Below are 22,959 nucleotides of genomic sequence, written 5' to 3' on the forward strand. Positions count from 1 at the left end.
TTTTCTTTGTTGTTACCTGACAAATTTAATAAAAACTATTGAAACAAAAAAGTTAAAATAAATGCTGATACACAGTAGTGTGTGTTACCTGCGGTAGTATCCATCTCCTGTGCACTTTCTGAAAATTTGGCAAACCCCGAGGGAGCTGCTTTTGTTTGTTCAGTCCGTCACTTTGCCTGCCCCTCTGGCACACCTAGCAATGTGATTAATGGAATAACTCAGCAAGAATACACAACACAGTTCTTCTTGTAGTTTACTTGAAGAAAAGTAAAATTCAGGTTAACATTAGTCAGCCAGGACCTGTGTAATTACCCAGGAATTGGTTGAAACTGTTTAAAGAAAACAGTCAGGAACACTATGCAAACAACGAAAGCAATAGGTAACAATATGTACAGATTAAATAGACTCCTCAATAACTTTTGGTGTGTGTGGGATGCTGTGGCTAAAGGGAACCCCAGGCCGGCCTGCGATACCTCTAGTACACACCCAGTGAAATGATATCAATACCTGTGGTGTGTCCCCTTTAAGAGCAACCGCGGTAATGTCCTGGAGGCAAAGCTTTGTATTTTATTATGTTCAACGGCAATGTAGGAGCTCTGTGGACAATATTTGGATGTGGTATTCTATGAAAAGCATTAAAGGTTCCTGGGCAAAGCCCCCTCACCAAATCCTGTACACAGTCAGCGGTCCTCCCCTGAGCGATCGATCTTAGATGCAGGTGTGTCGCAGTGGCATTCAGTCCTTGAGCTGTTGCAGGGTGTCCTTCTTTAGCATGGACAGTCTGTTCCTCTGGGTTGGAGCTGAATGAACAATCTGTTCCTCTGGGCTGGAGTTGCAGGCTGTGTGTCCCTTGGTAGGCCGCGATTCCACACACAGAGTGCAGATGCTCTCCTGATGGGGTGCAGGCAAAAAGAGGCTCTGGCATAGTTCCTCTGGCTTTTTATCTCCTCCCCCACAATCCTTTCCTGCTGTCTCATTATTGGCTCAGGCTCTTCCAATAGGGAGTTTACAGACATTTTAGGGGCAAACTGGCGGCAATTGATGGGCACAGTGGCGACAATGGCATTGCACAGTGGCTACGTTTGGCATGGCACAGTGGCGACAATTGATGGGCACAGTTGGGACAATGGCATGGCACAGTTTCGACAATTGATGGGCACAGTGGCTGCGTTTGGCATGACACAGTGGCTGCGTTTGGCATGGCACAGTGGCGACAATTGATGGGCACAGTGGTGACAATTGATGGGCACAGTGGCGACATTGGTATGGCACAGTGGCTGCAATTGGCATGGCACAGTGGCGACAACTGATGGCACAGTGGCTGCGTTGGCATGGCACAGTGGCGAAAATTGATGGGCACAGTGGCGACAATGGCATGGCACAGTGGCTGCGTTTTGGCATGGCACAGTGGCGACAATGGCATGGCACAGTGGCGACAATTGATGGCATGGCACAGTGGCGACACTTGATGGGCACAGTGGCAACAATTGATGGGCACAGTCGCTGCGTTTGATGGCATGGCACAGTGGCTGCGTTTGATGGCATGGCACAGTGGCGACAATTTTATGGCACAGTGGCGACAATTTTATGGCACAGTGGCTGCGTTTGATGGGCACAGTGGCTGCGTTTGATGGGCACATTGACAGCGTTTGATGGGCACAGTGGCTGCGTTTGATGGGCACAGTGGCTGCGTTTGATGGGCACAGTGGCAGCAATTGATGGGCACATTGGCGGCAATTGATGGGCACAGTGAGGCTGCAATTGAAGTTTTTTTTTTTTCGTTTGTTTGCGCCCCCCCAAAAAAATTTGAGCACCAGCCGCCACTGATGGGCAGGCTGAATGTACCAAATAAAAGATAAAACTGTGGATGGTACTGTATTGGATTGATGGTATGAATGTGTTGGGATGGTGTGCTAGCTCAAAGTATTAGACTGTGAACATTGGGTGAAAGATGCTTCAAAAGTTCACATAATAGTGTTGAAGTAGTTCCAATAATGCTCAGAAGTTGGGAACGAGAGTAGGGCACATCATATATGAAAAAGAAATAGCTCTGTTAATGGTAACACACTCAAAATTGTGCAGTCACCCTAAAAAGGGCGTTGGCTATGGAATAGGGTATCTAATCAGCTTCATAACAGTCCCGTAGAAAGCACCATAAATGATCAAACCACACATTAGGTTTACTCATCAATGCTGTCAGGGCCGGCTGCAGGGGCATATGGTGATAAAACAAGGAGTCATGCACCTATCGGCAGTTCAGGAAGGTTCTAAAGCATGTTGAGTTAGGAATGACACGGCTATTAGTTCATTGCACAATGCTGAAATGACTATGAAAGTGCACTTGGAAGTGCAGTCACTGTAGATCCGAGGGAGACATGCAAGGAAAATAAAAAACAGCATTTTAGCTTGCACATGATTGGATGATAAAATCAGCAGAGCTTCCCCTCGTTTCAGATCTACCCCTCAGATTTACACCGACTGCATTTCCAAGTGTACTTTAAGAGCAATTTCAAGTGCACTTTGCACTTGTGGTGAAAAGTGGATTTGCCTTTCGTAAATAACCCCCAATGTTTTCTGCACTTTTTATCAGTCTGATCCCATGTGCCAGCGCCCCCTTCATATGGCGCCCATGGCACTTGCCATGGCTGCCATACCCTAGATACGCCACTGGGCACCAGTCCTCATGAAGGATGTGCTGGAAATGGAGAGAGTACAAATAAGGGCAACAAAGCTAATAAAGGGTCTGGAGGATGTTATTTATGAAGAAAGGTTGCAAGCACCAAATGTATTCTCTCTGGAGATGAGACGCCTGAGAGGGGATATGATTTCAATGTACAAATACCGTACCCGTGACCCCACAAAAGGAATAAAACGTTTCCGGTAAAGGGAATTTAACAAGAAACGTGGCCACTCACTAAAATTAGAAGAAAATAGGTTTAACCTTAAACTACGTAGAGGGTTCTTTACTGTAAGAGCGGCAAGGATGTGGAATTCCCTTCAACAAGCGGTGGTTTTAGCGGGGGGCATCGATAGTTTCAAAAAACAATTAGATAAGCACCTGAACGACCACAACATACAGGGAATACAAGGTAATACAGACATTTAATCACACACATAGCTTGGACTTGGGTCTTTTTTCAACCTCACCTACTAGGTAATTAATTATGTAGGGAATTCTGTGTAGTTTCCGCACTGCCTCAAAATCGCACCCTGTTCCTGTGAACCACTGTGGGTGTGTATGTTACGTTAACAACGCCCTGTAATCGGTTCGCAAAATGCGGTGCGATTTGCAGAATCAGACACTCTTATCTGCATAGGCATCTTTTTGGTAAGACCCCTTTCACATTGAGGAGTTTTTCAGGCGGTACAGCGCTAAAAATAGCGCTGCTATCCCGCCTGAAAAACTCCTTTACTGCAGACTCAGTGTGAAAGCCAGAGGGCTTTCACACTGAGGCGATGCGCTGGCGGGAGATAAAAAAATCTCCTGTCAGCAGCATCTTTGGAGCGGTGAGAGGAGTGGCATGTATACCGCTCCTTCCCATTGAAGACAATGGGAAACCGCGGCAATACCGCCCGCAATGCGCCTCTATAGAGGCGCATTGCGGGCGGTATTAACCCTTTATCGGCCGCTAGCGGTGGTTAATACCGCACCACTAGCGGCCGATTCCCGCGGCAATCCCGGCGGTATAGCGCCGCTATTTTTAGCGGCGTTATACCGCCACCGCGGCTCCCGCCCCAGTCTGAAAGGGGCCTTAAGGTGAACTATCCTGTCATTCACGAGCAGCCAATCGGCTTTTATGTTTTTTTGTAAGACGTTGGAAAGATAGACACTGATTGGTTGCTATGGACAATGGCACCAAGAGACACTGATTGGTTGCTATGGACAACGGCACCAATAGAGACACTGATTGGTTGCAATGGACAATGGCATCAATAGAGACACTGATTGGTTGCTATGGACAATGGCACCAATAGAGACACTGATTGGTTGCTTGCTATGGACAATGGCATCAATAGAGACACTGATTGGTTGCTTGCTATGGACAATGGCACCATTAGAGACTTTGGCCCGGATTCAGATACATTTACGTATCTATCACAGATACATTACGCCACCGTAACTTAGGGCGCAAGTTCCGTATTCAGAAAGAACTTGCGCCCTTAGTTACGGCGGTGTAGTGTAAATGTGTCGGCGTAAGCCCGCCTAATTTAAATGTGGATGATGTGGGCGTGTTTTATTAAAATTACTTGTGACCCAAGTAATGCGCATGCGCCATTCGTGAAATAATCCCAGTGCGCATGCTCGAAATTACGCCGCAAATCGTCATTGCTTTAGACGTGAACGTAACTTACGTACAGCCCTATTTGCGAACGACTTACGCAAACAATGTCAAATTTTCTAAATTCAACGCGGGAATGACGTCCATACTTAACATAGGATACCCCTCATATAGCAGGGGTAACTTTACGCCAGAAAAAGCCGAACATAAACGACGTAAAAAAATGTGCCGGGCGGACGTACGTTTCTGAATCGGCGTATCTACCTAATTCGAATATTCCTTGCGTAAATCTACGGAAGCGCCACCTAGCGGCCAGCTTAAAGATGCAGCCTAAGATACGACGGTGTAAGACACTTACGCCAGTCGGATCTTAGGGAAATCTATGCGTAACTGATTCTACGAATCAGTCGCATAGATACGACCCGGCACACTCAGAGTTACGACGGCGTATCCGGAGATACCCTGTGGTAACTCGTATCTGAATCCGGGCCATTGATTGGTTGCTATGGACAATGGAACCAATAGAAATGGTCTTAGTTTTTATTTATTCCCCTCAGGGGGGCTATAATCCCTCACCACTCCATCTAAACACAAAATAACGTTTTTCTGTCCTCCACATCCATTGTAACATGTAAGACGTTCAGTGTATTCGTCCCTGTTCTCCTGAGGGAAGCCCCGAGTGATGTCTGTCTGAGGGGTTTGAATTTGGCGGTTGCTCCTCTCATCCCCGAGCTGTGCTGCTCTCATCCGCCACCGACCAGCACCGAGCGCGGGACTGACACCGGCTGAAAGGAGCGGACACCGCTTATATATCGGAGGGACGGCTCTCAGACTGGTGGGCAGACAGCAGAGGGCGCCCCTCCTCCTCCCCCCGCACATGGTAGTGTAATCAGCACATGGCACTGAGAGGAGCCGCCACTCTGTCCAGCTGTCCTCACCAGTCACCGCAATATGAGACGCCGGGCCTGACAACCAACACAGCCCGATCATGAGCCAGTCCTAGAGAGACACACAGACAACGACCGACCGACCCAACCACTCACCTACCCACCGCAACATGATGTCCCGGGGAGTGCTGGACACGTGTGTGGAGGATGTACAGAAGAGGAGGAACCCCTCCAAACATTATGTGAGTCCGGGGAGAGGGAGACAGGGACCCCCATACTGCATGGAGGAGCACAGAGACCACAAATACCTTCTATACATCTCTATACATTGTATACACTGAGGTACATACATCTCTATACATTGTATACACTGAGGTACATACATCTCTATACATTGTATACACTGAGGTACATACATTTGTATACATTGAGGTACATACATCTCCATACATTGTATACAGGGAGCTACATACATCTCTATACATTGTATACACTGAGGTACATACATTGTATACACTGAGGTACATACATCTCTATACATTGTATACACTGAGGTACACACATCTCCATACATTGTATACACGGAGGTACACACATCTCTATACATTGTATACACTGAGGTACATACATTTGTATACATTGAGGTACATACATCTCCATACATTTGTATACATTGAGGTACATACATCTCCATACATTGTATACAGGGAGCTACATACATCTCTATACATTGTATACACTGAGGTACACACATCTCCATACATTGTATACACGGAGGTACATACATCTCTATACATTGCATACACTGAGGTACATACATCTCTATACATTGTATACACTGAGGTACATACATCTCTATACATTGTATACACTGAGGTACATACATCTCTATACATTGTATACACTGAGGTACATACATTGTATACACTGAGGTACATACATCTCTATACTAAGGTGACCAGATTTTTTAAATGAAATCTGGGGACATATTTCTTTACTAGTAATGGCAACAATCAGGGACTCTCTGCCCGTCACCGCCCGCCTCTCAGGTCTCACTCTTCGGGCCCCGGGTACTACTGGATGGGGAGCGGAGGAAGATCACTCCACCAGGGAAGGCAAGGCAGAAAAACATGCGAGCGGAGCTGAATGGGCATGCGCCCGAAACTGCAGAAATATCGCCTCCGCTCCGACCAGCACATGATCATCAGAAGGGGGCACAGATAATGGGAAAAATACAACCCCACCTATGCTAGTAGGCACGGCGGTGTAATTCAAATTTTTTTATTTTAATTCTGCACTGACTGTCTTTGAAATTGCCCCTGTCCCCTATTAAATCCAATCTGGGGACAAAACCAGGGACAGACTTGGTCCGGGGACAGTGTCCTCAATCAGGGGACTGTCCCCTGAAACTGGGGATGTCTGGTCACCCTACTCTATACATTGTATACACTGAGGTACATACATCTCCATACATTGTATACACTGAGGTACATACATCTTTATACATTGTATACACTGAGGTACACACATCTCTATACATTGTATACACTGAGGTGCAACATACACCTACATACATTGTATACACTGAGGTACATACTACTCTATACATTGTATACACTGAGGTGCAACATACACCTACATACATTGTATTCACTGAGGTACATACATCTCTATACATTGTATACACTGAGGTACATACATTGTATACACTGAGGTACATACATCTCTATACATTGTATACACTGAGGTACATACATTGTATACACTGAGGTACATACATCTCCATACATTGTATACACTGAGGTACATACATCTCCATACATTGTATACACTGAGGTACATACTACTCTATACATTGTATACACTGAGGTACATACTACTCTATACATTGTATACACTGAGGTGCAACATACACCTACATACATTGTATACACTGAGGTACATACATATCCATATATTCTATATACACATCCATACATTGTATACACATACATATCTATACATTGTGTACACAGAGGAACACACATACATTGTAGACATTGAGTTACTCATATAGACATCTATACGTTGTATACACATTGCCATCCATACATTGTTTACAATGGACACTGTTACATTGTATATGTTGAAGTGTTTAGTACAATGTACACACAGAACTACACACATCTACATCCACACATTGTATGCCTTGGAGTCCTCTTCACTATATTGTATATACTATAGTCTGCTATGAAAAGATACACATATTTACATTGTATACACAAGGGGTATATATATACATATCCATACATTGTATACACTGAGGTATATACATACATATCCATACATTGTATACACTGAGGTATATACATACATATCCATACGTTGTGTACACAGAGGTATATACATACATATCCATACGTTGTGTACACTGAGGTATATACATACATATCCATACGTTGTGTACACTGAGGTATATACATACATATCCATACGTTGTGTACACTGAGGTATATACATACATATCCATACGTTGTGTACACTGAGGTACCCCCTATACATATCCATACGCTATACATTCACTTCATATTCTACAAACTGTGAGATATACGTCTGTATACTGTAGTTTTCAATATAAGGAGATATATATGTATTTACATTGTATACTTAGAGCTACTCACACACACATGATTATACATTCACACCCGTGGCATATACATCTATAACTGTACTCTTTATTTAATAGATATAGATTATCTATAAAACAGATATATTTACATTGTATACATTGAGTCATATCCTTTCACACCCCAGATACTATACATTCTGACATGCAGCTATGTACTATACTCATATATGTATGTACAATGTATACACTGAGGTACACCCGTACACTGTGCAGTGAGGTGTATACATTCACCCCTATACTGTACACTGACATATACTCTTCAGTATAAGGATATACACATGTTCCTAACTGTGTCTGTATACAGTAATCTATACTGGTGAATGTCCGTAAAATATGTACATTGAAATCTATGTGTTTGTATAAATGATCCAGTAAATTCTGCTGTGTACATTGTCACAGAGACATATTGGTCTGTATACATTGTCACATACAGGAATTCCTCTGTATACGTTGTCACATGGAGTCATTAATCTGTGTACATTGTCATATACACATATTGGTCTATAAACAATGTCACATGGACATATTGGTCGGTATACTTGTCTATTGGTCTATACTGGTCTATTGGTCCTGTTAGTCTGTATACATTGTCACATCCAGATATTCATCTGTATATATTGGCACATACATATATTGGTCTGTATACATTGTCATATAAACATATTGGTCTACAAACAATGTCACATGGACATATTGGTCGGTATACTGGTCTTATTGGTCCTGTTGGTCTGTATACATTGTCACATCCAGATATTCCTCTGTATATATTGTCACATACATATATTGGTCTGTATACATTGTCATGGACATATTGTTCTGTATACATTGTCATGGACATATTGGTCTGTATACATTGTCATATACACACATTGTTCTGTATACATTATCACATGCAGGTATTCCTCTGTATAGATGATGACGCAGATGTACACACCATCGGCTGGCTGTACAGCATAACATAACATGTCTATGCACAGTACACATGTCAGTACACAGGTCAGAGTGAATCAAGACGATGCGTGTCTAAGCCTTGCACAGCCTCCTGTGAATGTATATAATCATGTCCTGTGTGCTTTTATATCTGCTGTACACATCCATTGGACATTGTACGCCCAGAGTTCAGCCGTTTGTTTTGTATGACATGCTGGAGCTCAGGGAGGGATTAGGTAATCAATGTAGGTAAACACAAGCATGCACGATCATTGGTCAATAGACAGGAATATCTGATGGAGGAGATATACATCACTGGGTGGAACATGGAGGAATATTAGACGTCACACAGCATGGCTCATAAGGGGTTATTTACTAAAACTGGAGAGTGCAAAATCTGGCGCAACTCTGCATACAAACCAATCAGCTTCCAGGTTTTACTGCCAAAGCTTAATTGAACAAGCTGAAGTTAGAAGCTGATTGGCTACCATGTACAGCTGCAGTAGATTCTGAGTGCTCCAGTTTCAATACATCTCCCCCATACAGTCTGTGGAATCTGGTCCTCAATATTCCTTGTATTGCAGTTTTTCATTATCCCTGGTGGTTCAGGATTTATTTTACAGGATTTGGATGTATATTTGTATCACAGATTGTTATGGATGTGTACTGTGTGTATATTATATACACATCCTAGCCCCCATTCTGCAGTGATTGTGTGTACACAGTGAGTGCGGTTCATTGTGACACCCACTACTGAAGTAAGTAAAGCAAGCCTGTTGGTTGGATTCCCTGGCAGTTGCTTTGTGTCTGTGGACTGTCAGATTCTCAGCGTTATAAATGGCGCAGCCAGATCCCTCTTGGTTACAGTATGCGAGTCAGTCGCGTTTGTAGTCTTTCCAGCTGCTCTCGGAACGACAGCAGTTCCCCTCCAGGCGCTTTGCTTGTTGCACATTATGGCTTGTGGTTTTTCTGTAACTTTTTTTTTTCTTCTTCTGCCTATATTCTTTCTCAGCTTCTGATAGAACCAAATTATTGTTACTGTTGTGAATGGACGTTATTGTACTGAACATAGACTTGTATATGAATTCAGGTCACATCCTGGCAAGCAGGCATGCATCAAATGTCCCGTTTCCTAAGTCACAAATATAATGTGGAAAGGAAGACAGACATGGCTGTTTAATCCTGCATATTTTTGGCTTTGACTACAAAGCAGTATAACTGAACTCTGTCCAACACTGCCTTATTATGTACTGATAATGAAAGACTCCTGCGGGAAGTGTTCCCCTTCGCCTGTAGGCTGGACAGAGATTTACGCATTATTGATGTTATTCTGCATGATTTAGAGTAGTCTCAATGTTATCTCCCAGTACAAGAGCTTATATTTAAATCTATTGCTCAAATCCACAAATGATATAGATCTACTTTGTGTGCTCCAAACACCTTTGCAAACCGAGTTCTTACCCTGTAAAAATAGCAGTGACATCATGCCTGTGCTGTACATAGCCTGTGCAGAGAGCTGAAGGGCCCAAACAGGCTCCATCCACTACAGGCTGCCTGCAGAACATTACAGGAGGGGGCAGAGAAGAGACCAGTCAACCCAAACACAAGGAGAGAGAGCAGCAATGACTGGTCTTTATTACAGGAATCTCTTGCACAAAGGTCTTTTCACAATGGATCACTGCACAGACTTGTGGGGGGAAAAAAAACACACGCGCAGTGCACCAAGATTGAAGTAAGAATACACATGCATACACGTGTCTCTTGTATTCAGACATTGTTTGTTTATTCCGTGTGTTACTAAAAAGAGTATCGAAATCACAGAGAATGTCGTGTAAGAGCCGGTTCACACTGGGGCGACTTGGGATCCGACTTGAAGTCGCCTCAAGTCGTCCCAAGTCGCGCTGTCGAGAAAAACAATGCAAGTGAATGGGAGCGGTGTTAATACACACGACTCGAGTCGCTCCGACTTCAAAAGAAGTTCCTGTACTACTTCAATCCGACTTGTAGGCGATTTGTACCCATTGATTTCAATGGAAGTCGTCTCCAAGTCTGATCACTGTCTTAACTGAAGCGACTTTCCAGGAAGATAACATACATTTCTCAGGCAAACCTCTCCCTCTCCCTCCCCCTCCCTCTCCCAGAGCTGATTGTTGTTTGATTGGCCACTGGAAAGTCTCCTGTCCTGGAGACGACTTCAAGTCGTGTTGTAAATCGCCCCAGATCGCCCTGTGGTTCATGCTCAAGTCGTGTCGGAGTCGCCTCTGAAAGTCACGCTGGAAGTCGTGTCGCCCTAGTGTGAACCGTCTTTAAGTATGCTGTTGGCAGCTGATATATGGTTGGTATAGTTTACAACAGTGTTTACCACCTATGGTACCCAACTACCCTCAACAGGTCATGTTTTTAAGGACTTGTTCTCACTGGCAGCCAGAGGGCAGTAAAAACTAGTTTTACCGATGCCCCCCCTCCCCCCACCTAAAGGGGAACATACAGCCACTCAGGGCTGTAGACATGCCATGATAAAAATTATACCCTATCACATTTGGGAGGCAGGACCACCGCATAGCAAGACCCATTCAAGTGCATGTAATGCATGCTGTTACGGTATGGTGGTGCTACCATTTCAGGTTTAAAATAGGCTGTAAGGAGGAAACATTTCTCCTTTCAGCCGCCTGTCAACTGCCTCTGAAAAGCAATCTACCACAAATTGCTTTTCAGAGAGGCATCATGGGCTGCCCAATTGTGAACGAGCCCTTGAAGTGAACCTGTGGTGAAAAAAATGTAACCACCAATTATTGTGAAGTGAATGCACACAGCCTCTGATCCTCTGTAGAGCTTCCTAACACCCTCAGTCTGAAGGTCAGCAAAGGCAGCCTCCTGAAAAAAAATTCACAGCAGGTTTCTTTTTATTATGTGGAAGTGAGTTGGGGCCGGTGTTGATGGGCTTTGGACTTGTGTCAGTGAAATCAGCTTGAGACCGTTCTGATTTCATTCATTGACAGGTGTATTTGACCTGCAGTAGAGCTCCTCCTGACCTGTCTCTGACCTGCTTTAACTTTGACTTGGAAAGCCTTCATGCCTCAAATGTTGCACTGCCATCTAATGCAGGGTTTGACAAATTTGCTTGGAATCTAGGAGCCAGCTAAAAAGTTAGGAGCAAGAAAAATGCGCCCGTCCCGCCGAACTCGCGCGCAGAAGCGAATGCATTCGTGAGTAGCGCCCGGATATGTAAACGGTATTCAAACCACACATGTGAGGTATCGCCGCGATTGGTAGAGCGAGAGCAATAATTCTAGCCCTAGTCCTCCTCTGTAACTCAAAACATGCAACCTGTAGATTTTTTTAAACGTCGCCTATGGAGATTTTAAAGGGTAAATGTTTGTCGCCATTCCACGAGCGGACGCAATTTTGAAGCGTGACATGTTGGGTATCAATTTACTCGGCGTAACATTATCTTTCACAATATAAAAAAAATTGGGCTGACTTTACTTTACTTGTCTTATTTTTTAATTAAAAAAGTTTATTTTTTCCCCCCAAAATAGTGCGCTTGTAAGACCGCTGCGCAAATACGGTGTGACAGAAAGTATTGCAACGACCGCCATTTTATTCTCTAGGGTGTTAGAATAAAAAATATATATCATTTTTGGGGGCTTTACTTAGAGGTAAGGAGATGGCAGTGAAAAACACATTAGAATTGCTGGATTGCTGTTTTACTTGTAATGCCAACGGCCACCACACAGTATCCTGTGTCTCCATGCGCCCCCACCTCCCCCGCCGGCCAGTAATTGAGGCCGCGACTTTGCGGCCTTCTGCAGGCCTAAGCTTCCCCGGGCGCCAGGTCAGTGTTTCTTGTCGCAATTGCGACCAGGTGCCCGGATATTGTCGAGCCCTGATCTAATAGACTATCTTTGCTTGCTGCTGTTGCTAAAATATAAAAAATTGCTGCTTTTCTACCTTTTAGTAGTGTTTCCTTGTGGTCATGTGACTGCAGTACCCCCACAACACTGATTGGGTGGTGGACATTTACCTTCCATGCTCCTGGAAGTCATGTATGCCACATGTATGTCCCATTTCTAAAAACATTTTTAATAACATCCAATTACAATATGACTTGTGTCGCAATTGTATATGCTGTATCAGTTTTTTTATTTTTTTTGCTTCTGGCTTCAGGCGTTTTGGAGTGGAGATGTGAACCATCGACGTAGAGAATAATAGATTTTTTCCCCTCCAGCATTTTGTAGCTTGAGGCTTCAAGCTACAAAACGCTCAGGTGTGAATGGGGTCTAAGACTTTTGACCCCATTCCCGCATAAGCTGGACGTCTTTGGGCTTTTTTCTGAAGTATTTTTCTGTGTCTGTACAGGCATTTTGCGTACATTTTAGGCCCCATGCACACAATAGAATCCATCCGCTGAAAAATCCCAGCGAATGGGTTTCAGCGGATAGATCCTATGGTGTGTACACTCCAGCGGATCTGTTTCCGCGGATATTTATCCCCTGGGATGGATTCCAGCAGATAAATATTTGCTGACATGCTAAACAAATCTATCCGCTGGAATCCATCCCAACGGATGGATCCGCTGGTCTGTATAGACTCACCGGATCCATCCGTCCGAAGGGATCCCACGCATTAGTCGTAATGATTCGACGCATGCGAGGAATTCCTTATATGACAGCGTCGCGCACGTCCCTGCGTCATAATCGCGGCGACGGCGCGACACGTCATCGCCAGAGGATTTCGTCGCGGATTTCAATGCGATGGTGAGTACACTCCATCGCATGAAAATCCGCAGAAATCCTCGAGAGGATTTATCCGCGGAAACGGTCCGCTGGACCGTATTCGCAGATAAATCCTCTCGTGTGTATGGGGCCTAAGGCTTGTTATTTTTGCTTTTATTTTTAACCAAGTTAACATTTCAAGGCCAGTTGACTAGGCAACAAATTGCATGAACAATGTGTTTGTGTGTTTTTCATACACTCCCATTGAAGTCTACTGGAGGCAAAATGCATGACTCTGTCCCAAAAAAAGCTCATGTTCTTTTTTGAGTGTTGAGCTATGAACAGAATCTTAGGCCCCGTACACACGATAGAATCCATCCGCAGATAAATCCCAGCAAATGGGTTTCTGCGGATAGATCCTATGGTGTGTACACGCCAGCGGATCTGTTTCCGCGGAGAAATCTCCTCTGGGATGGATTCCAGCAGATCGGATATTTGCTGTGCTGCACAACATATCCATCTGCTGGAATCCATTCCAACGGATGGATCCGCTCGTCTGTACAGACTTACCGGATCCATTCGTCCAAAGGGATTCCCCGCACGCGTCGTAATGATTTGACGCATGCGTGGAATTCCTTATATGACAGCGTCGCGCCCGTCGCCGCGTCATAATCGCGGCGACGGCGCGACACGTCATCGGCAGAGGATTTCCGCGCGGATTTCAATGCGATGGTGTGTACACTCCATCCCATCGAAATCAGCGGATATCTTTGAGAGGATTTATCCGTGGAAACGGTCCGCTGGACCGTATCTGCGGATAAATCCTCTCGTGTGTATGGGGCCTGATAGTGGATTTATTAAAACAAATATATACTTATCTCCATCCAGTTGTGTACATGTTTACGCTTTGCTTCCTTGCTAAACCTGTAACCAGGCAGCCAGTAAATGGCCCTGAGAGACTTTTGCTCCTGAGCCCTTTGAGATTGAGTTAATTTCCTGAAACCCAGCTTCTCATAAACATGAGATTTGGTGACGTGGAAGTGCAGGGCAGGTTGGGCCATCCCAGGAAGGGTAGCAGTCCTCATCAGACATTTGAAAAAAGGGACTTTAGTAGAACTTTGTGATTTTGTATCTTCTTTAAATTGCTGCATTTATACATTTGAAACCCTTTCAGGTCTGCTGGTGTGCTTGCGGGTTTTTATGTATACAGCAAGGTTGTTTCCATGGAGTAAGGACTTATTCATGTAAGCATTACATAACTGCTTAACGTGCAGTGCAATATTGAGTTGTGGTGCAGTATACATATGTACATATGCTCTGTCTAATTGGGCGACTAAGTGGCAGATGAGGTTTAATGTAGATAAATGTGAAGTTATGCACTTGGGGGCTAAGAATATGCATGCATCATACATACTAGGGGGAGTACAACTGGGGGGATCTGTAGTGGAGAAGGATCTGGGGGTTTTAGTTGATCATAAGCTCAATAATAGCATGCAATGCCAAGCTGCAGTTTCCAAAGCGAGCAAAGTCCTTTCTTGTATAAGAGAGGTATGGACTCCAGAGACAGAGATATAATTTTGCCCCTGTACAAATCATTAGTAAGACCTCATCTGGAATATGCAGTTCAGTTTTGGGCTCCAGTTCTCAAAAAGGACATCGGGGAACTGGAGAAAGTGCAGAGAAGGGCAACCAAACTGATAAGAGGAATGGAGGAGCTCAGCTATGAGGAAAGATTAGAAGAACTAAATGTATTCACTCTTGAGAAGAGGAGAATAAGGGGGGATATGATCAACATGTACAAATATATAAGAGGTCCATACAGTGAACTTGGTGTTGAGTTATTCACTTTACGGTCAACACTGAGGACAAGGGGGCACTCTTTACGTCTAGAGGAAAAGAGATTTCACCTCCAAATACGGAAAGGTTTTTTCACAGTAAGAGCTGTGAAAATGTGGAACAGACTCCCTCCAGAGGTGGTTCTGGCCAGCTCAGTAGATTGCTTTAAGAAAGGCCTGGATTCTTTCCTAAATGTACAGAATATAACTGAGTACTAAGATTTGTAGGTAAAGTTGATCCAGGGTAAATCCGATTGCCTCTCGGGGGATCAGGAAGGAATTTTTTCCCCTGCTGTAGCAAATTGGATCATGCTCTGCTGGGGTTTTTTGCCTTCCTCTGGATCAACTGTGGGTATGGAGTTGGGTGTATAGGATTTTACTGTGTTTTTTATTTTGTTTTTTTTATTTTTTGTGGTTGAACTGGATGGACTTGTGTCTTTTTTCAACCTGACTAACTATGTAACTATGTAACTATGTAACATATGTATACTATATGTAGTACATTTATCTGCATTGTAGACGAGAATCAGCCAAAATGTGAGCTGTGGGTGGCATTGCCGGTCAATGACCCCAGAACCCGAAAGTGATGAGAATTTTGTCACTTCCGGTTTTGGTTCTTTGTTTACCTGTCCGCTAGTTGCTAGGAAAGCAGCCGATCAGACTGATCTGTGTCTGATCAGCTGCATTAAAGGCCAAATTATAGATCTGGGGTCTATTAGACCCCAGATCTCTTCAAAGAGAGGACCTGTCACGGCCCCATGCTATCACAATTGATGATATAAACTTTATATACTTAACTCAATAAAGTTGATAAGAAAAAGAAAATTGAAGTGACAGTGTAAAAAAAAAAGTTTTTCATGAAATAAATAATTTATATATATATATTTTTTTAAAGTGCCACCCATTTCCCTGTGCACGCATAAATAAGTCTGACATGCATATGTGAGGTATTGCTGTGAACGTCAGATTGAAAGCAATCATTTTAGCTCCAGACCTCTATGTAAACTGATAAAGGCGTTTAAACCGTTGCCTATGGGGGTGCCGTAGTTTGGCGCCGTTTAATGGGTGGACGCAATTCTTTAAGCATAACATGTTAGGCATCTATTTGGTGTAACATCATCTGTTATATTTTAAGACAAAATTGAGTATTATATAGTGTTTGTGTGCAATTAAATTCAGTAACCATTGCCCTCTGGAAGATTTACCCACCTTCATGACCAGGCCATATTTTGCGATATAGCACTGCATTATTTTAACTGAAAATTGCATGGTCATGGGACGTTGTACCCAAATAAAAAGGATTTGTCCTTTTTTTCCCTACAAGTAGAGCTCTCTTTTGGTGTTATTTGATCACCTCTGTGGTTTTTATGTTTTGCGCTATAAACAAATAAAAACCGACAATTTTGAAAAATAATAAAACAATAATTTTTACTTTCTGCTATAAAACATATCCAATGAAAAAAAAAAAAATTCTCCATCAATTAAGACCAATATGTATTTTGCTACATATTTTTGTTTAACAAAATCCCAATAATCGTATATTGATTGGTTTGTGCAAAAGTTATAGCGTCTACAAACTATGAGATATTTTTTTTTTCATTTTTTTTTTTTTTTTTTTTTTTAATAGTAAAAATATAGTATATTGAAGCAGACAAATCGGACACCTAACTGACGCTTTTGACACTTTTTGGGGACCAGTGACACTAATTCAATAATCAGTGCTAAAAAATATGCACTGTCACTGTACTAATGACACTGGCTGAGGAGGGGTTGACATCAGGGGCGAGTAAAGGGTTAACTGTGTTCCTTCCCTGTATTTTAATGTACTGTGGGAGGTGCTTTTACTAGGAGAAGGCATAGATCCATGCCCCTGCTTTGCAGAAACACAGAATCTATGCCTTCCCTACTGACCGAATGGCAATCTGCCTTGTTTACGGTTCTTTATGATCAACATCAGGAGCGATCAAAGTGTTAACTGTGTGCCTAGCTGGTGTTTTAATGTACTGTGGGGGAAGTGCTTGTACTAGGGAAAGGCATAGATTTGTGTCCCTGCTTTGTAGGAACACATGACCCATGCCTTCTGTACTGACAGAATGGGGATCTGCCTTGTTTACATTGGCAGACTGCCAGTCTTCCTCTGTACTGAAGGATCGGCGGGTTCTGGCACACAAGTCCGTAGTACTTGCTAATCAGCTCCTGCTGCATATAATGACAGCGGAAGCGTCCCACACTCGGAAGTGCTAGATCATGTACTTTGCCGCAGTATATCTAAGTTATACGGTTGGCAAGTGGTTGAAGTGGATTTTTCCCAAATTACACAAATACACCCACCATTTTATTCTCTAGGGCCTCTGCTAGGAACAAAAAACACACACACACACACCTATATATATATACAAGGGCTGTTACTGATTAAAATGTTCGTGTTCGATTAATCGTTTTTTTTTAAATCGACTAATTTCGATTAATTATAACGCACATACAGATCCAACTACTTTTAGCTGATCTCTTTGCATTGCAACGGTCACCACCGTTTACGATATTCCCATTCCATCAACCACGACAGCTTATCCGACAATCTACAATCCAGCAGACACGATCTATAAGAATTCCCTCAGAGAGACGAGACATACGCTCTGTGTTCTGAGTCAAATGAATGAATCTCTTATGGTACATTCTCAGCTTTTTATGCAGTTACAGGCATGTTACAGTAATCAAAGGAACAAAGACACACTCCACCCACACATCACACAATGGGGCTTCAATACACCTTCTCTTAGACAATGACATTTAGTTGAGTTAATTATTAGTCATTATCCAGACAGCCTGTCTCCGCATACAGCTTGACAAGTCACATTCCACATCTTATACTTTTCACACAAAACAGTGTTATTAGCATACATAATGAAAGGTCTTTAGGAGCAGACCTAATTGGCACAATGGACACAAAACAGTATTAGCATCACACAATGGAATGTCTAGGAGCAGATGCAATTAACACCTCAAAAGCATGTGTCCCCACATTGAATGAAAACACTCCATTTGGAGTCAGACTTTAACAACTTGTAATATTCCAAGATATCTTGCAAAACATGAATTATCATTTATCAGTCACCCTATGCCCAAAAGGGGCACAGGGTGACCCAAGAGTCGTTAGTGACGCTGGCACAGGAGTACCCCACATCCTTCAAAGGTCTCTGGGTGTCACAGGTCATTCCGTTACAACACTATATACAATCACCGGACACTAGTTAGTTTCCACAATCCATGACTTAACTTCACAGTTCACACAAATATTTTTTAAATTCAAACTGTAGCACTGACGTAAGTAATTTTTTCTTATTAAACTTTAAGAAAAACGTAGAAAGTTAGTTTAACTTTAATTATAAAACGTATCTAGTATATTGACTGTCAGTCACTTTATAGTAGGCAAGTAGGCATCACTTTAGCCAGTCACGCAGACATACCAGAGTGTTTACATTTTCTGGAAACAGACATGATTGCATTTTATTGACAATATACCCTGAAGAACTGAACAGTCTTTCGCACCGAACAGATGTTGCCGATACACAAAGAATTGTCTACACAAAGCTGCTTAGAACAGGAAAACAATGGTTATTTTTGCCCCCTTCCGCTGATGGAGCCTGATGCATCCTCCTGCTCCACATGTGTAAAGGTACCTTAATCCAATGGGTGCAGTTTGCTCGCATCCAGCAGGGTAAGTCTCACTGTCCAGACTGTCCTGTGACATCAAGAATTTTGATCGATCAAAAGAATTTTGATCGATCAAAAAAATTAAAGAATAATCGAGGAATTAATCTTTAATTTCCCCAGCCCTAATATATGCACACACAAATAATTTTTGGGGGTTCCAAGTAATTTTCTAGGGAAAAAAAATGTTGATTTTCACATATACGTGAGAGGTGTCAGAATTGGCCCTGAAGTGGTTAAAATGCGTTTACTGAAGGAAAACTGTGTGTGTTTTCTTTTGGCTGTTTTGCTTTTTTTAAAGTATTTTGGCAATAAAGACATTGCTTGCTGATAGCCAACTGAATGACTGCTTTTTGTAAACTTGTCCTAACACAATACAGTAGAGTGAGAATTCAAAGGTTGCAAGTCTCTGTTGGCTTGGTTTCATTTCCACTCGATGCACTGCGATTAAGTAATTGTTTATACAATCACAGCTGACAGTGAAATGAACTTTTCCTTGATTTGAGGACACTAGATAAAGCTTTTGAAAGGCCACATAAGGCATTGCATATGTTATTCTTACAGGAGCCAGTTTGAAGACACGTATCATGCTACACTGCAATGATGTTTGTTGGTGAACTTTGTTTCCAATTTCTTGTATGGAAGGAAATCCATGTTTTCCTAGGGATGCAGATCTGTTTTACTTCAGGCAATAGTGATGGCAGTTGCACTTCTTGCTTATCTTTCCCAAAGATAGCTAGTAGAGTTTTTCTATCATGGTAAATCCCATACAAAAACATCTCTAAATGTATTCAATCTTATGAACATATGATGCTTATCGCCATGTTTTAGCCCTTATTCATACCGGTGCGATTTGTCATGTGACAGTTCCAAACCGCATGACATGTTGCACCCATTGCTGGCAATGGAACCATTTAAATTGCTGCGACTCATGTTGTAGAGACTTTGAAAAAGGTTCCTGCACTTCTTTTTCCTGATTTCATTGCAACTTGCATAGACTTCTGTTAAATTAAGTTGCAAACCGCAATGAAATCAGAGGTGCAAATCACACTGATCTGCGGTTGCCGCAACAGTGTGAACCAGGGGTTAATGTGATTGTGAAGGTTAAAGGAGGGGGAGGAAGCACAGAGGCGCCATTCCAAGTGCAGTAATCACAAATCATTTAATGAGAAAATAGAGCATATGTAATCACAAAAGTAGAATAAAGTTGAGCGTGTAATAACATGGAGAATCCGGAAGTCAGTCTCTCCTATAGCTGCAGGCTGGTGTCGTGGAGCGGGTTGCGCCGGTGGAAGCCGACGCTTCCTGTACCTCAGACACACAGATACAAAGGGAGCCGGGGGAATGATGTCAATTCCCCCTATAGGTCTGAAGAAGGAGCGCATGCTCTGAAAACGCGTTAACCTATTGGTCCCCCCAGCTACCTGCAAGTAACTGTGGTAGCAAGTACCAAGTCTTCAGTTGTCTTGCTTGGTTCTATTGGTTTCCTGATACTCCTGAAATCAGAGGGAACTCTGACAACTAATCATAATAAAAATTAGGACCAGCCGGAGATAGTCTAGATTCGTTTGTTTCCTGGTCTGTCGGATACCAGACTGCCTCTGTTTTCAGAAGTGTTTGCTGTGCTTCTCAGAGGATCAGGAGTAAGGATGAGCTTGGGTTTGAGCTGGACTTGCATTTGGGCCAAACCCGGACGGAAGCTGTCACCCCCACCCAATCAGCTGAGGCTAGGAATTTCCTGCCCAGCAGCTGCATGTACACAAAGGGGCAGTAATTCATGTGACCCCAATGACCTAATCTGACCACATGGTCATATTAGCTCAACAGCATGACCGTATATGGCCATGTGACTATATTGGATCAATTCTCTGATCGCAGTTGATTGAGCATGAGTGGATGGGAGTGACAGCTTCCATTTGGGGTTCTGTTTTTGACCCTAATCAGGAGCACTATCCAAGGCAATGGAATGTATTGGCTGCTTAAGCATTTCCCAGCCAGCCTGTAGCAAAATGATGGCTGGGCAGGATTATCATCGATCCGAGTGGACTGCATATGACACAGGCGATGGCTGATTACTGTACCGGCCCACTGGTGGTACTGTGTGATCGCTGTGACCAGTCACAGCAGATAGCACGACAATTGTAAACAATGAATTGCTTCCTTTCATGACATCCATTGTGTACAATTGTTTTGCTAGCTATGATTGGTCACAGTGATCACATGGCACAGCAGGGGCAATCACAGCTAATCCTAACAAAACATATTGAATTAATCAGTTTCATTCAGTAAAAATGGTTGCTTATACCGGTGAAATGTATTGGTATAAACAATCATAATGTGTGAAAAAAAAAATCCTGTTCACTTCCCCAGAGTAGTACAATGTTACTGTGGTAACACTGTATTCCTCTGGTCAGAGTGTGTTAAAATTAGAGCTGCACAATTAATCGTCAAGAATCGTTATCACGATCTTTTTCCCATTGCGATTCTTGACACAGGGTTTCACGATCTTTGACATGAAAATAATTTTCTCTCTGCACTTTGGTATGCAAAGAATTTCCTCTGCTCTCAGCCAAAAGTCAAAGTCTGGGCAATCTGCCAAGTCTGGGCAGCCTGCCAAGTTTTTGAAAACATTCTTTATCAGTGGAAAGTTAAGTGTAAACATTGTATCACATCAAAGGAAAAACTTCTGTATGTAAATTAGGAATGTTTAACCACTTAAACACCAAACCTTTTTCTGACCGCTCTTTTCAAGTTAAAATCATTATTTTTTTTTGCTAGAAAATTACTTAGAACCCCCAAACATTATATAATTTTTTAGTAGAGACCCTAGAGAATAAAATGGCGGTTGTGGCAACATTTTATGTTGCACTGTATTTGCGCAGCAGTCTTTTTAAATGCAATTTTTTTGGAAAAAATTACTTTAAAGAATTAAAAAAAAAATAGCCAGTAAAGTTAGCCCATTTATTTTTTTTATAAATGTAAAAGATTTTACACCGTGAGAATCGTGATCTCCATTCTAAGCAAAAAAATCGTGATTCTCATTTTGGCCAGAATCGTGCAGCTCTAGTTAAAATAAATCATACAAAGATTGTAATGAAAAATTACAACTTCAAAAATCTCGCCGTGCATCTTACTAAATACCTTGGACTGAATACTGTACAAAAAAGGGTAATTTGAGGGATTTTTGTACTGTCCTGGCATTTTCGGGCTTGAAGAAACGAGATAGATCTTCAGTACATCAAGACTGATTGATTGTCAGATGTATACCAAACCAGACTAAATAATATACACTGATTTGGGTTATTTTCACCACAATAAGTAGCAGAATACATTTTGGTCAAAATATATGATAAAAAGATTATTTATTTGAAAAAAGTCAGTACCGGCTAAGGCTGGGTTCACACTACGGTTTTCCCGTCCGTCAGCCACATACGATTTCAGTATTGAAAACGTACGGGCCCGGACGGGAAAACGTATAGATAGAGAATGCATTGCAAATCGTATGCACTCAGATGCATCCGGGTGCGTACGATTTGCTGGCAAAACGTTTTTTAAACGTCCGCAAAACCGTGTTCAACCACGGTTTTGCGGTCGTTTTTAAAACAGTATGGCAACCGCATACGTTTTCCTTTAACATTAATGTCAATGGAAAACGTACATATGTGCGGTTCCATACGTTCCCGTCCGTTTCAGCCGCATACGTTTTTTCATATAAATCGTATGCGGCTGACGGACGGGAAAACCGTAGTGTGAACCCAGCCTAATCTATTCCTTCCCTCCTCTAAAGCTCCTGCAGAGGGGATTGCTATGATCCTAATTGCTTCGGTTTGGCCTTGGCGTCCTTGGTACGCCAATCTAGTGTGGCTAGTAGCAGACGTCCCTTGGCGTCTACTGCTGAGAGAGGACCTGCTGTCAAAAGGTCCCATACTGCAT

General features: G+C 42.7%; 1 protein-coding gene across 6 annotated transcripts in view; it reads left to right on the forward strand.

Moving 5' to 3' along the window:
* The first annotated feature begins 5,026 nt into the window (after positions 1-5,026).
* Positions 5,027-22,959, forward strand: part of SH3PXD2A (SH3 and PX domains 2A) — a 424,441-nt gene continuing 406,508 nt past the window's right edge. For 2 of the 6 annotated variants that reach the window (XM_040361850.1, XM_040361852.1), the window contains exon 1: positions 5,027-5,409. In XM_040361850.1, coding sequence (XP_040217784.1) covers positions 5,338-5,409 — 72 coding nt within the window. In that variant the 5' untranslated portion in view covers positions 5,027-5,337. The remainder of the gene's footprint in view (positions 5,410-22,959) is intronic. The other 4 variants (XM_040361845.1, XM_040361847.1, XM_040361846.1 and 1 more) reach the window with 3 other exon arrangements.

This window comes from Rana temporaria, chromosome 8 (genome assembly GCF_905171775.1).
Source record: "Rana temporaria chromosome 8, aRanTem1.1, whole genome shotgun sequence".
Classification (NCBI taxonomy): domain Eukaryota; kingdom Metazoa; phylum Chordata; class Amphibia; order Anura; family Ranidae; genus Rana; species Rana temporaria.